The 15,093-nt window shown below is 40.4% G+C and overlaps 1 protein-coding gene across 10 annotated transcripts in view; it reads right to left on the reverse strand.

The window, feature by feature from the left end:
- Positions 1–1,868: 1,868 nt before the first annotated feature.
- Positions 1,869–15,093, reverse strand: part of LDLRAD4 (low density lipoprotein receptor class A domain containing 4) — a 467,644-nt gene continuing 454,419 nt past the window's right edge. For 8 of the 10 annotated variants that reach the window (XM_090039611.1, XM_090039615.1, XM_090039613.1 and 5 more), the window contains 2 exons: positions 13,698–13,751; positions 1,869–12,908 (listed from right to left, as the gene is read on the reverse strand). In XM_090039611.1, the coding sequence (XP_089895737.1) occupies positions 12,366–12,908; positions 13,698–13,751 (597 nt within the window). In that variant the 3' untranslated portion in view covers positions 1,869–12,365. The remainder of the gene's footprint in view (positions 12,909–13,697; positions 13,752–15,093) is intronic. The other 2 variants (XM_090039616.1, XM_090039619.1) reach the window with 1 other exon arrangement.

Consider the following 15,093-nt stretch of genomic DNA (forward strand, 5'->3'; position numbering starts at 1 on the left):
AAAACAACCTAGGCATCCATGGGTACAGTTCATGTAGCCTGTGTACTTAAAATGGACACACTGTCATTTGGCTACCAGGCTAGAAAATAAATAGTGTTTAAGGGTTAATTTAATCTAATAAAATGACATCATGCACAAGTTGATACTAACAAGGGCTCACGGTCTTTAAAACAGCACAAGATGAACACAACAAAACAGGGACATCTGAAAAAGTACAAATAAGCTTAGTATTACAAAAGGATTCTCCAGTAAGGGTTTTAAAATGTGCATTTTAATTAGAACTCATTTAAGGCACAACAGATCAAAACAGTGATAATGAGAGCAACCTAATTAATTTTTGTCTAAGTAAGGAAGGCTCATTATAAACTGAACTTTGGAAGAAAAGGATTTGGAATGTAAAAAATGTGGTGTTTATAATGAGGATCAATACAATTGGGAGCCTTAAGGCAAGACCTGGAGGTTTTACAAGACTACAGCAGATACTGTATTAATCTTTCAACAGGCAAAAGCCCCTGCTGAGCTGAGATATCCCATATATAGTTGGTTCTGGGTAGCAATCACTGGCAAAGATATTAAAACACAATCAAACAGAATGGCATATTATCAAACAAATATAATCACAATTAAAACCAGATTCAGAGAAAGATGAAAGCAGCCTCCAAAAATGCAGTTTCCTGGGAGAACTGGCTTCAGTTGGCACAGGAGGAGCTAAAGCTTCCAGATTTGGAGCACTTTGAAAAAATGAGGCATCCTTGAATTGAAGCTGTCAGAATGGAATCAAAATGCTGGTGGGCAAAGCCCTGAGGGAACAAGAACTGGTGCTAATTGGCTTTTTGCTTTAGAATAAGCATAGTCTCAAGATTTACATAATCAAGCTATTTGAAAAGCATGACAACACAAGGTGGCAAACGTGTCAACCCACTCGCTGCTTTGATTCAGAACAGTATTCAAAACCCAAAATCGAGTGGGACCTCAGAGACCAACTTGTTTTCCCCAGGAACGGAGAAAGAGAAATCCAAATTGAAGCTAGCACTCTCTGAGGAGCCTTTGAAGCACCGCAATTCAGCAGTGGAGAGATCAGACTCCAGCAAGTTCAAATCAAAATGTAAAATGCAAATTTGTTACATCCCCAATAATGATGTGAAATTAAAGATTGCCATGTAAGATGCCTACCCTGATACCTGGTACTCAGGAAGGAACATAGATCTGGGGGGGATTCTTCATAATTATTTGGCACCTTAGAAATACTGCTAATGGACACGTTTTGGTCTATCTTGCTAAGATTTACCTCGCGTTACCACTGATGTATGAATTTTACTGGATCATCTTGTTGGATCTTTTCTGAGTTATCTAGTTCTTCTTCCTCCACATTCTCATGTTGTGCAAGATTGATCTAACTTTAGCCAATGGACACAAGGCGGCAGTATTTTTTCAAACTTCGTGAACCATATACCATAACTTAGCTTTTGAGTATTAGTTTAATGGTTTAGGAAAAGTAGTCTTTTACTATATTATTGATTCCAATGTCATACTCCAAACAACACCTAAACCTTCATATGAGATCATCTAAAGAGTTTTTGGAGAGTTGAAATTAAGAGATTACCTGTCCTCTTCATAAATTTCCTTTCAGTACCTCACCTATTCATCTTTAAAGGCACAACTCATTCTGCTCTTTAAGATTTCCTAAGTCAGGACTGAAACCTATTTGTCTGTTTATTACAGTAGCCATTAACAAGACAATGAAGGGGAAAAGATGGATCCATGTTGGTTGATCAAAGGCAGCCTTACTGGTTATTTTTTAATCGGTTCCTTTTCACTTTGAAGCTTTTGCCATTTGAGAAGAAAATAAATTAAGCTGGAGACAAGCGTATTCCATGATTTTTAATAATTTTGGGCTGTAGTTTGACCACAGCATATTAAGAACAAGCATAAAATCTGTATTTAAAACTAACAACAGCACTTAGAGCAACATCTTTCTTTAAAAGTATTGCAATAACAGACCTTAGGTCTAAAAACTAGGACATCACCATTTGCTCAATTAAAAGAGGCAGATACACAACAGTTGAAATCTTTTTTTTCCTGTATATAACTGGGAGTTACATTGAAAAATAAGCAACAAATCAATTGTGTTAAAGGAAAATAAAAATAAAAGTCTTAAAGCAAGCCAGGTTTGTCATAGCTTCACATGAACAGCTATTAAGAAGTTCCAATACAGCTGTAAAACAACTTTTTTAATAGACTGTTTTTACAACAATAAAATTTAAATGAAGGATTAAATACCGTGGATAGTGCTGTACATATTTTGGAATAACTTGAAACAAAACGGACAAAAGTACAGACATGTTGAAAATGTGATCCTGAAAGCCACAAAGTTGGAAACGCACACACGTTCCCACCCCCCAAAACAACCCCCAAAACTAAAAACAAAAGCAGACAGCAATAAAGCATCTGACGCTGTAAAATAACAGCTAGCAATAAACAACAGAAGGTGATCAAGCATTCTGAAAGCACACAATAGTCTGGTGGCAAATTCTAGGTATAATAATCAGCTTGACTGATGTACTCACCATCCTGACATGCTCTGAATAGAGCAGTGCTAGACAGTGTTAGCTATACAGAGAAAAATTCTGTAGCACTGCTTACAAGGTCTTTGTACTTCAAGTGAAGAAATGATTTTGTTAAAGGCTATTACACTGCTTTTATTATTATTATTATTATTATTATAATTTTCCTGTCCAGCAGTAAGATACCTTGGACTCTCACAAGTTCCAATTATAGCTTTTTTTTAAAAATATGAATGCCAGCTGTGCTTTGCAGTAAATGGAAACGTGTGAACACAGAGCTACAAATACACTTTAAATAGATGTTCTAATCTTTTCACTGCAGCTTCAAAGCAGATTAGTGACTTTAAAAGGAGACAACATCTCGTTTGGTCCACTTGGTATGCAAGTTTTGTTATTGTAAACCATACTCTAGACTTCCCCTGCATACGTATTCACTGTGTAAGTGGCATTCTTAGGCTGGGTTTTATTCAGACAGAAATTACACTGCAGTGCAACTAGAAATGTGGAAATGGCCAGCAAGATATACTTGCAAAATATTTACTCTGTGCCCTGACTGACAAGGGAACAAGTGACAATTGTAAAGTATTCATATTCAGGGGTGTGACATGTTTTTTGGGATAGCACAGTGCAGTGTAGATGGATGGAGAGAGCTATCTGCAAGGTTGTGAAGGCCGCTAAACCTACACCTTTCTTTAAAGCAAAACAGAAGGGGAAGAAAAACAGAAAAGAACATGATCAGCATTCAGGTACAGGACTCCTTAGAGGGCTTCTTAAAAAGATATTTACAGACAAACGTATAGCTGAAGTTTCAGGTCAATAGAGAAGTCATGTTAGCCCATTACAGAACTACTCCAAAAATATACTTGAGTGCTATGAGCTTTACCCAAAGTCAGCTGAAGTCAATGGAAGTCTTGCCATTGACTTCACTGGGCTTTGTATAAGGCCTCCTGAGCTCTAGCAGAGCTAGATATCTGAAAACCAAACAAAAAAATGCCATCTCAAAATGCATCCCAACACGTTGCTAAGTTACATCTGTGGTTGAAGTCAGATGAGTATAAAAAGCTACAAAGTGACAAAGAGTGTCTACGAAAGTTTAGGTGGCATCCATCCATTAGAGTGGATTCTTCTGTCTTCAACAGTTAAGCTAAGCTTCTTCTATCATCTACCTTCCTGGGATTTTTTTTAAACAAAGAGTTTAGAAAAATAAGTACAGTATCTGCAATTCTCTAAACTAGAACTTTGTGTTCGTTTTCCTGAGGTATTCACTTTATCTAACAAGCCATGCCAAAAGCATTCGTGAGCATGATACAGACAACCAAAGGGGTGGAGACAATGGAGCACCCAACTGTCAACAGGCTTGGCCATGCACACCACATCTGACAAGCGGTGGGAGACTACCCTTGTTCTTCTCAGATTTTAAAACAAAAAAGCTATTATGCGCCCCCCTCAAAACAAAAATCAAAACCTTAGACCTAGCGCACTGCAGAAAGGGTTTGCTAGTATTCTGGCAAACCCTCCCGGCGAAGGTGCAGTTAATAGTGGCAAAAGAGTACTTTCATGGATACCACTTATAGCATTTCCCTGAACAAAACAAGGCCTACTAACAAAAGCACTATTTATTCAGATAAAATTGCATCTATGCGAAGGCTTTTGTCAGTATAGAAATGTCACTGACAAGAACCACACCCCGAACTGATGCCACTACATTGGCAAAAAATTTATACCACTTCCTACTGGATTTGGGCAGGTTTAGGCCTTATCTATACTTGGTATCAACCCCGATTCAGCAATCAGCATAGCAGCAGTACTACACGCTCAAAATGTGGAGGAGGGAAGTGGTATTTCACCCCCTCAGCATGCCCTTGTTTCAAACAAGGCTAAGGTTGGAGCAGATGACAGCTGCTCTTGGCTACATTTGGACCTTGCACACCTGCAGGAGCACAGATCGCTGAATCCCAAAGTGCAGACAAAACCTTCGTAATGCTACAGAAAAGGAGGGTTACAGGCATAAGACAAGGGCCGGTTGGTTTTGCACAACTCCTAGTTGGCCTAGCATCAGCTTTGCAGGGATGGCTTGGCTCCAGGTCCCTATTTATGTGGGCTTCTCGCAAAGTCACAGGGTGTGGATGGAAGGATTGTAGTGGGCGAAGGGGGTGCTAGGGGCCCACCTCAAGTTAAGTACAGCTATTATCGAGGATAGTAATAAATAAAATACCTACTGGAAACAAAATAGCTAATACTGGTCCAACTCAGCAACAGTGAGACAAGAACACAGAAAAGAAGCATCTAATGGCAAGGTTAAAGCTGCAGAGGTTAGTTTGTTTTGTTTTGTTTTTTTCCTTAAAGTGACACACAGAAAAAAAAAAAAAAGTATGATCTTCACAGCAAAGATGCATCAAAAAACCATGGGCTATACACAGGCTAGTCAAAAGCCATTTGTTCAAACTTCTCCTTTCCCTTGTGATATATTGATATTTTAATACGAAAATAAATTACATAGACTTTTTTGTTATTTGTATGCATTCATTTGCAAATTTTCTTACAAAAGAGGACCAAGCATGTAAGTCGGCATTCACAAATTCTATGCCATTTTTGTGTTAAAATTGGTATCATCTATACATTATCTTACAGTATTAACAAAGTCTTGTTTGTTTGTTTGTCTGTTCTACCCATTGGGTAGGATATGTGCATAATATATTCAAGTTATACACAGCACCTTACAAAGAAAAAACAGAAGAGACAGACAACTGAAAAAGCACCATTTTAAGTCAGGCACGACAAAGGTGGGAGCATATGGCCTGATCCAAAGCCCACTGAATTCAGTGGGATCTTCCCACCGCCTTCTCCAGGCTTTGGATGAGTCCTATAAGTGCAAGGGGATTCCTATCTGCTCAGACCCGAACATGAGGCACCTTAGTTTCTTGCAAATGAGAAAACATGCAAACCTCCTCAAAAGTATAACTATGTATATCCTTATTAACACTCCTGCCACAGCAGACAGACAAGCATAAACCGTGGAGTCAGGAGATGCGGGGAAAAAGACAGTGCTGTCACCCACAAGATCCTAACACATACCAACATTGTTCCAGAAAGCTCACATACCAAACCATTAAAAGCAGCAAAGAAATAACAAACAGTCATCCTGAACAGGAAATTGTATACAAGGAGGGTTTTGTTATGGGTTATTTTTTCCCTTTGTTTCTCTCTCTCTTTTTTTTTTTACACAATGCAAACTCATTTAGCATCAACAACATGAGCATGGTTAGCTTTCCTTGTGCTCATACTAAAAACAACGTGGAGTATGACAAAGCAGAAGGGAGTTTAGATGTCTCCAGCACAAGCTGAGTTCAACCTCTCCTACCTTGCTGGGAAAGCAGGAGAAATGCAAAGAGACCAATGACAAATGTGGCTTCGGTAGCCATTAAATACACATTCAAAACAAAATATTTGTGGCCGATTTAACAAAGCACCAACAGGCTCCAAAATTTTGCATTGATATTTACTGTTTGGATAAAGCACTTCATCTCTACCGAGGGATTGGTCACACTTTGAAGAGACTGCCAATACAAACGCACACAGGCAATCGCCCCTCATGGAGAAAGCCTACTAGGTAGCTCATACCAACTCCCTGAACACAATAAGCTGTTCAGGTAAGAAAACATTTTTGCCAGTGGAAGTGTGTCCACATTAGCATTTCGCTAACAATATGGGTAAGAAAAAAATCACATCCCTCAGCAAAGTAGCTACGCTGCTAGGTAAGGAACAGAACTGAGGTAAAATTCGCAGTCGGGCCTGGGCTGATATTTTGAACTGGTACTCCAGTACAAGAGGTACACATTTGAAAAGGAAATTTGTTTGAGCCAAGTGAGACAAGCCCCCACAAAGGCTTTTTACATGAGAAACGTTGCTATAAGACTTTAAGCTATTTCATAGCAATGGCTCTCTATGAGGGTTGGAAACAGAAGTGAGACACCTTGAGTTAGTTTAGGGGCATGTGTGCAACAGCAAGCAGGCAATACAGCAAAAGGAAAGGCCAGACATGCTTAGCAAGAGTCTTTTTAGCTGCCCTCATGTGAAACAAAACTAGAAGTCACCTCAAGCAGGTCTGTCCAACTTCCAAGCAGCCAGAGGCCACAAGCCCTGAAGGCCGCACCAGAGAGAGAGCCGCAGGCCCCTGTCGGCACCATGCTGTGCCACGCAGACACCCCACGCCATGGCCTCCCCCACCATAGCAAGCTGCACCACACCACCCCCCACTAGCCCCAGGGGCAGGAGGTGGAAGGTGGAGAGGGAGCTTGGAAACCCCAGCTGCCATGATGGGCAAAAGCAGCAGCTGGGTGAGAGCCATGCATTGAACCCTCACTTGTCACATGCAGCCCAGTTGGACAACACTGGCACCTGAGCCAACTCCATCCCAAGGATCACCAGTATGACATGCTGAGAGAACATGCTTCTGTGACAGCTTTAAATGCTGCCTATCGGTACAAAGGGGATCCTAACAGGGGAGGCCCACAAGCATGAGGACTGTTTCAACCGCATCCTAAAGAAGAGAGCCGTTGGCTGGAAGTGGTGCCTGCACCAACTAAAGCTCTGCACCTGGTTAGAGCAGGATACGATGCCCTATGAGGGGGGGAGTGGGGAAGAGGCCAACGACAAAAAAGGAAAAGAAGTGCTTCTCACGCTTCCACTATTTGACTGGTCAGTGCCACCGCCTTGTGATAGAGCAGTGTTCACCAACACAATTTAACAGAGTTTATTGTAGGATTAAAGGGACATTGTAAACTACATTTATGCCACTGCATCCCTGGAAAAGGATTACAGAGTAACACTAATATTTGGATAACCAGACAGACAGCACGCATGTGAGCGTACATGGGCACAGACAAAGGAAACATTTACATCAGCCTAATTTGCATTATACCAGTGAAAAACAATTAGCAGACAGACAGCACAAACCCCTAAACCAGAGTTGCTTCACCCAATCTGGTAGAGAATTACTCATAAAGGAATCCAGGATAAAACATTCCTGGTGGAAGTTCATCCATCTATATCATTCTGGGATAGCCATTTGCTGAGGGCACCTGCTCAGCCACTACCTGGCAGGAAGGCACAGTATGAGCTGTCTACTATGTGAGCTACTCTGGGACATCTGCTTATGATCCCATTCCTGATCCTGTTGTATACAGCAGTAGAGAAAACTGATCTATATTGCACTGGGGGTATGTATACATCTGTCTGCAGTCTGTGCACAAATGCACAGTACTGGGTTGGTCATGACTCAAGGGCAGTGAAGCAACGAGAGTTTTTAGGACAATGGCAGATGTCCAGATCCTAAGAAATACTTAAGAACACACAGGCAGAAGGCTTGCTTATATCTCACTCTTGAGAGAAAAGGTTTTTAAGAAGAATTTTAGAGTGAATATATTTTTATTGGCACTATTCTTCTGTACTCCTTCGCCTGTAAAGCAAGGTTGCCTTAGTTACCATGAGTGTGCAGGTCTCAGTCAGAAAAATGTTAATAATCAATCATTTTTTAAACCATCAAACATCCCTTTACAAATGAAGGTGACAGTTTTAAGATTTGAAGTCTCACTACTGCCAGGGCCAGAAATGAATGCTTTGTATAGCAGAATACCAGAAAGCCTACACTCAGAGTTCTTTGCAGAATAAAGCTTTTTCCCTAGTCTTACTGAACTGGGCTACTTCAATTCCTACTTTTTTTCCTGCACATTCATTGGAAAAATCTTAGCAGCAGGCTCCTTCTCATCTGACACTAAGATTCAGAGATTTGGAATATCAGAAGTGCCCCCGGCCACAATGGATGGGTGGGCAGAATTGAGGGGAGGGCAACACAACATGAAAATAATTTAATCCATGGTTCCTGAATGCCATTACTACAGAAACAGAGATAAGAGAAGTTAAATCTTTACTAAGACCACAGACATGGGATGGATATGCATGTTCTCACATGCACAATAAACAACAGTGGTGCGGTAAAATGGTATTGGCATGAGTTTGGCTTTACTCACCAGCAATAATGAGCGGAGCTTAAGGAAATCATCCCAAACTGCTAATAAAACCTTTGTACCACACCACAGCATATCGCAACCTGTATAAGCCAGACACGTTACAGAAGGGCTGGCTTAAGAATGATGGTTATGTTAGGACAACTCTTCCTATCTCTCTCACTCATATCTTAAGTCAGGTGCCTCAGAGATGATAGCCAGCCGTACAAGATTAGGAAGAACCTGAACAAACCTCTAAAAATAGGCCACGAGCACTTTCCTAGAATGCCACGGCTAGGAGTAAATACTACATAACCCACAGGGAAGTTAGGAATTTCTTCTTCCCTATGACATAAAATTCCCTTTCCTAGCCCTAAAAGATCAGCAGACAATACTTTCTGCAATGAGATATCTATGCTAATCCACATCTGAATCTTGTCCACCCTGGACCTCTCACAAAGCTAATTTGGGGCAGAACAGAAATTCCATGTCTGTGGTGGGGAGAAGAAAAGGGAACCCTTCATTTTCTGGGCAGGTTAATTTTTATAAGGTGATAGTCACTGCAAGTTGCTCAAAATTGTGACGTTTTGGAATAAATATCAGAGAAGACAGATTATGGGAAAGAGGACAGGGACCTGCTGAACTGATTTTTCAAGTGATTCTGCAGTTTACACAAGAGGTGACCATATGCATATAAAACATACCATCTATTTGCAGATTTAATTAATAGAAAAAGCTGCAGAGCATACATAAACCTAATAGTTAAAAAGGTGGGTTGGAAGGCTAATGACCTCAAGAACCCAAAGTCTTTTTAAAGGGGAATCCTCCAGAAGTGCAGCTAGGAATTTGCCTCCATTTTTGAAGCTGAACAGATTGATGGTGACTGCTTAATATTTTTTCTGGTCTTCTATTTCAGACTTCAGTTCCACTCATACTGTTGTGCTCTCTCTTCTCTAAGAACAGAAAGAAAAGAAATCACAAAAACAGGAGAGGACTCCTTGGTAACACTGGGCTACTGAGGGCATTCACAGAAGAGATTCATAGATGACTAGTGTCCATGAAGATACACTCAGAATGAAGCCTAAAAATCTTTTCTGCAGAGCTGATGAAATGCTTCTTTCCTTTGAAACATCTGTAGCCCTAGTTCAAGGAAACGGAATAGACAACTGAGGAAGCTTAACATTGATGTCGATAGTTATACATATATGGCATTTCAAGCGATGGCTTTGAAATCAACGGACACAGCCTTTCAAGGGACCTGCAAAACAACAGGAAAGCTTGTGTTCAAACCGCTCCAATGCCAAGGCCTGGGAACCTGCCCTCTTCTTGGCCCAGGTGAGCCTGGACAGAATGACAATTGCGGTCCACTTGTTCTCTGCCCTAAGGGCCTCAACAATCTTTATTCGGGCAAGAGCAAAGAATCTCTATGGGCAGATCTGACTAGTGGCTTGGTTTTATGCTCCCCTGGAATTCAACATGAAACTTTTTATTTTTAAGTTGTGAATTAATGCCACCAGCCAAAACCTGCAGGCTGTCTGTAAAATTCTCATTTCAAACACTTTTACTCCCAGAAATTGTATGAGGCATGAGATATAGCTGGCAGACAGCTGCCCGGTCTTCCCTTTTACATCTGTTCTGTGGATATTAGTAAAGGAAACTGCTGAATCTAGTCACGAGTCTCCAGCCTCTCACTTCACTTACATCTACAGAAATGAAATGGGCATTCACTTTGCATTACCAGGGGCAATTTGGATCAAGAAACAAGAAGGTTCTGATCAGTTATACATGGGTCCATCTATTCATTCTACTCTAATGTTCTTTAAGCTAGAATAAGACCTATACAGAGATCCATAAAACAAACACATACACGCAAACACACACACTGTTTTGGCATTAAAACTCTGCATAGATCAAAGATTCACTTCAGCAATCAGTTTCAAATCTAACCCTCTAATGTGCAGAAGTCATGCAGAAATCCAACTTCCAACAACTGGAACAGGTGCTACAGTACAGTACTTTTCCACAGTGCATTTGATGCACTCATTAGCTGCTGCTGTTAACAAAGCACTAGGCTTAAGACTATAGAAAAAAGTGAGATCTTAAAGTGAAAACTCTATTATACATATATATTAGGAATATTAAAACTAAGACTCTAAAGATTCTTATGTTCTTTTGAAGTCCACTTCCGAAATGCATTTTAAGTGCATGTTGTGCTTTTTTGTGTGCTCTTGAAGTCACTATCACCATTCACCAATTGCCTTCCAATTCTTGCATTAGCTTCAACACAGAAACTGACCAGGGAAGTAATCCCCAAAACAACATTCAACAGACAATCTTCCAACAACTTTAAAACCAGCATTACAAAAAAAACAGGCCTGATCCCACATACACTTACATATGTGGATAATCTTCACCCCAAGATTCAGTAGAAGTACACGCATGACTGAGAATTTGCAGGATTGGGCCCACAGCAATATGCTACATGCCTGCAGTGAGATAAACTGGTGCTCCCAAGTCACTTCCAATGACTCTAATGCTGCAGAAACCATAGTCAACATCCCTAGCTAAGTCAAAAGTATCAAATGTGTTGCAGAAACTGCATAGGACGGCATGTGGTTACTAGGATCTCCAGTACAGAATTAAATCACTAAAAGACAACCAGACCATCTAAAGCACAACAGTCATGTAATTTAACAGCCTTATAGGAGAAGAAAAAACACCTTGCATTTTTAAACAATTTATTGCATAACGTCAGTTTGGGCTACAATGAAGACAACATCTCTAAAACCTGAAGCACTGATGATACTGCATTGTGAGAAGGAGAAAAAATGGCAGCATTTTGTTATAATTCATATAAATTAGTGTGTCTGGGAATTTTTGTCTTGAAAAATGAAACACATAGCCTAGCTGCATAATAGCTAAAACAATCTAAATTATGCGAAATGCTGGAATTTCATATTTGCTTTCTTCCATCCAAAAGTCTCCAAGACACTTCACTGATGCACTGTTATTTTAATGCAAATTATTGCAAAGATAACACCATGTAAAGTGTCACTGTATTTCATTATTTCTAGAAGTCAACAGACATTAGGCTAAATCCAACAAACCCCTTTCTGTGACAAATACCGGGGCAAACTCCTCCAGTTCACTCCTGGGGCCTAATCATTATTCCACAGGTGAAAAGACAACATATAGAAGAACTTCACGTAAAACAGTTCCCTCATATATATATTTTTTTTAACATTAAGATAGTGCAACTTTTTAAAAACACATTTATCACAACACAAATTAACTCCTTGCATTCATCTAATTTCTCAACTGTATACCTTGGCACACAAAACAGGAATTTTGATTCATATAAAAAAAAAAATTCCACACCCTGGGAGAAAAATGCAAACTGGCTGATTCTTCCCCCATTTATCTAGTAAAACTTTCTTCTTGTCGTCTTCTTTCTGCCATTCAGTTAATATAAAATGGGCTGTACAAGCCTCATATCTGTGCTAAGTTTCCTTTTAGAATTAAATAATTCAAATAGTTTATTTAAAAAAAATAATAATATATTTTTCCCCCGAAACACTGCTCGCGGCCAAACTGAATGGAAGTTTGTGTTATCTCGATCCACTTTGCATGCAATTCCCCTGAAAGGAATCAGAAACAAAGAACTGGTTTGCACGTTTGGTTTTACTAAGTTGTACCACATGAAACTAACAACATTGTGCACAGGAGCCTGGGGACTTTCCACCATGGCCCTGTTTGATTCGTTTGTCTTCAGTTCAAATGCACCTGGGAAAGGAACTTAGACAAGGTTTCCTGGTTTCCTGTCTTTGCCTTTAATAGGGACTATTGTGCTCTCTGAATTGTTCTGCTGAAAATGAAGTCTGCTCCCTCTCTGCGATGAAGGAGGTGCATTACTGTGCTGGTGATGGAAAAAAGAGGAGCCTGGGTAGTGACCCATGACCTCACTGTAGGTTGGGGGTGGTTCTTCCATCCTTCCATTACTGCTGTAATTGGTTGCACTTATGCCCGAATTGCTGCTTGGTGGGCATGGGCCCCCATTGTACATTGAAATGTCTATCAAGTCACTGTCAAAAATGGTTCGGTTGGGTGGTGCCCTGACAGACTCTCGGTTGAGTTCCATCTGCTGTTCTGGGTCCCGGAGCTGCAGCGTACATGGCCCTTGGTATGGTGGTGGTTCTTCCCCATCGGAGAGGGAGATGGTTGGAGGAAGGTCAATCTCATGCTGCATGTAAGGGTAGGTTGGCTGGAAGCGACTGAATCGGTCCCGCTGCATAAACGACGGGGCAGGAAACCTGTCCCTGGATCTTGGAGCATACATGATCTGAAAAGGAAAGAAGGAGAGGTGAATCGACTTTCAAACATCACACAACAAAGCTTTATGGGTATTAATTACATGTTAAGAACCAACATAAAGAAAATGGAGTTGACAGCCTAGCTGACACAGACTAAACCAACAAAAAGTGTTGCATGCATGTGCACACACATACTAGCAAAGCAGAGCTGACCTGAGTTGGAAGTGGGGTGAAAATCTAGCAGCAGCCATTTCTGAATAGCTTTAAAAATAAGGAGACTTTCCTAAGGTGTTCCTCCAACTCCTAGTTGAATTTTAAAAAATTGCATGGGGAAAAGAAGGGGGGGACAGCCTCTGTTTGTTCATTCAGTAAGGTTATTTCTCTTTCCATTCTTGAAATGAATTGCAACTTTAAGAAAAATCTCCCAACGCTGATTTTTTGTTTTTCTTCGTGGGAGAGATTAAAATGTAACATCTTGCTTCATGAAAGAATCAAGCTTAATGGTTAAAACACCTGCACAGGTAGTGGGAGACTTATTCTCTCCTCTGACTGAGAATGCTTACAAGGTCCTGCCCCTCAGGTGACAGAGGAGGATCCTGACAGGCCTGATGTGTGCGCTAGGTACCTAGCTACTCACCAGTTGCAAGATGGTTATGCCCATCAGAATTTCTGTGGATCTTCCCGTCCCCAGCCCTGGTTCAAATGATAAAGACTTACTTGACAAGCAGCAGGTGCACCAAGCAACCAAAGTTTTCTGAGAATGGGCAAATGAAACAATAAAGCAAATCACTGAAGATTACCTAGGAAGTATGTCATACCTCTGAAGCACCCTGTCGTGACACTGAGTTTTCTGAAGGCCACAAGCACCCTTCCTACCACCAGGAAGAAAACAACAGAAGAGAAGAATTAACTTCTGGCACGTTATTACTTTGGCTAAGAGTACAATCGGCATTTTTCAGCTAGTTACATTCAAAGAAACCTTATTATAAAGCAAACCACCTCCCTTCCTTGGAACACAGAACTAGACTGCAAACCAGACAAACGTGAGCGAAACGGTACTTAACGTTCAAGTGGGATCCTCTGATTTGGCATAAATTTGTGCATATGCCTTTGTCCTTTAGTCCCATATGATACACCTTTCAAATTACTACAGAAATGTCAAAAAGTTCAACAATACAACTCTCAGGCTCGCTCTCTCACACTCAGTCCCATTCCAAATCCAGGAACTTTTCGGTCAATTCAAGAGCTGATCCCCCGGTGTGCAAATATCACCATCCACAGTAACCAAGGTTTTATCCATCAACTCCAATCCTCAATCCTGGCTCCCTCACCTGTAGCAGGCTTTTTTCACCATAAAGGACTTTCTCTGTTACTACACTAAAGCATTTTCTGAATTTTTACATATTAAAGGCAGAACGAAGGCACTACAGAAGAAGAAGAACAAAACGTCAATATGGGGAAAGAGCTTAAGGTGTACTGTTATCTTACTTTTCAATTATTTTTTAGAATGGCAATAACTACCTTAATGGCTTTATTTTACTAGAAAACATCAGGAGCTGAAAAGAACACAGAAAAAAAGCTGTAAAGCACAAAAATTCAATCTAAATGCAGCAACATCAAAAAGATATTTCTAAGAGGCAACTGGCTTTTGCTGAAGTCTCTTAGTCATGACAATTTCCTTAGAACTGAGTCAAGTTCTGCAATTTAGAGATGTAAGAAACTTCAGGAACAGAAAAGAAATGCATTGGTCCAGCAGGCTTGTCTGTTCTGGGTTGATCTTTTAAATCTCCCCTTCCTGTTTTCTCATCATATCAGGCAGTTTGTTCTCTACATGAAGAAGAGTCCAGGAATATCCCTTGAGTTCATTTGTTTCAGTTCCCTTCCCCGGTAACTTAATGTATGCTTATTACCTTGAGCAGGAAACCATTTTGACTCAATTCTTCATTTCCTACTGATCAATTTGGTTTTGATCATTTCTGAGCCCTTTCCAATGTAAAAAAAAAAAAACTGCATAACTACTCCTTACCACAGAGAAAACACATGTCTAGGAGAAAGAAATATTCTTAATAAGCTCATACTAAACACTCAAATGGAAGGGAAATGTGTTCTTTCATTAACAGGCAGGAAGGAAGGTCTCTTGGCTTAATGTCAAGAGTGCTGCTCTGCTACAGAATCACAGCCTGGCCAAGGGCAAACAAGTTATCCCTACAGTTG

The sequence above is a fragment of the Crocodylus siamensis genome, chromosome 3, assembly GCF_052110815.1.
Source record: "Crocodylus siamensis isolate JL-2025a chromosome 3, ASM5211081v1, whole genome shotgun sequence".
Taxonomy (NCBI): Eukaryota; Metazoa; Chordata; order Crocodylia; family Crocodylidae; genus Crocodylus; species Crocodylus siamensis.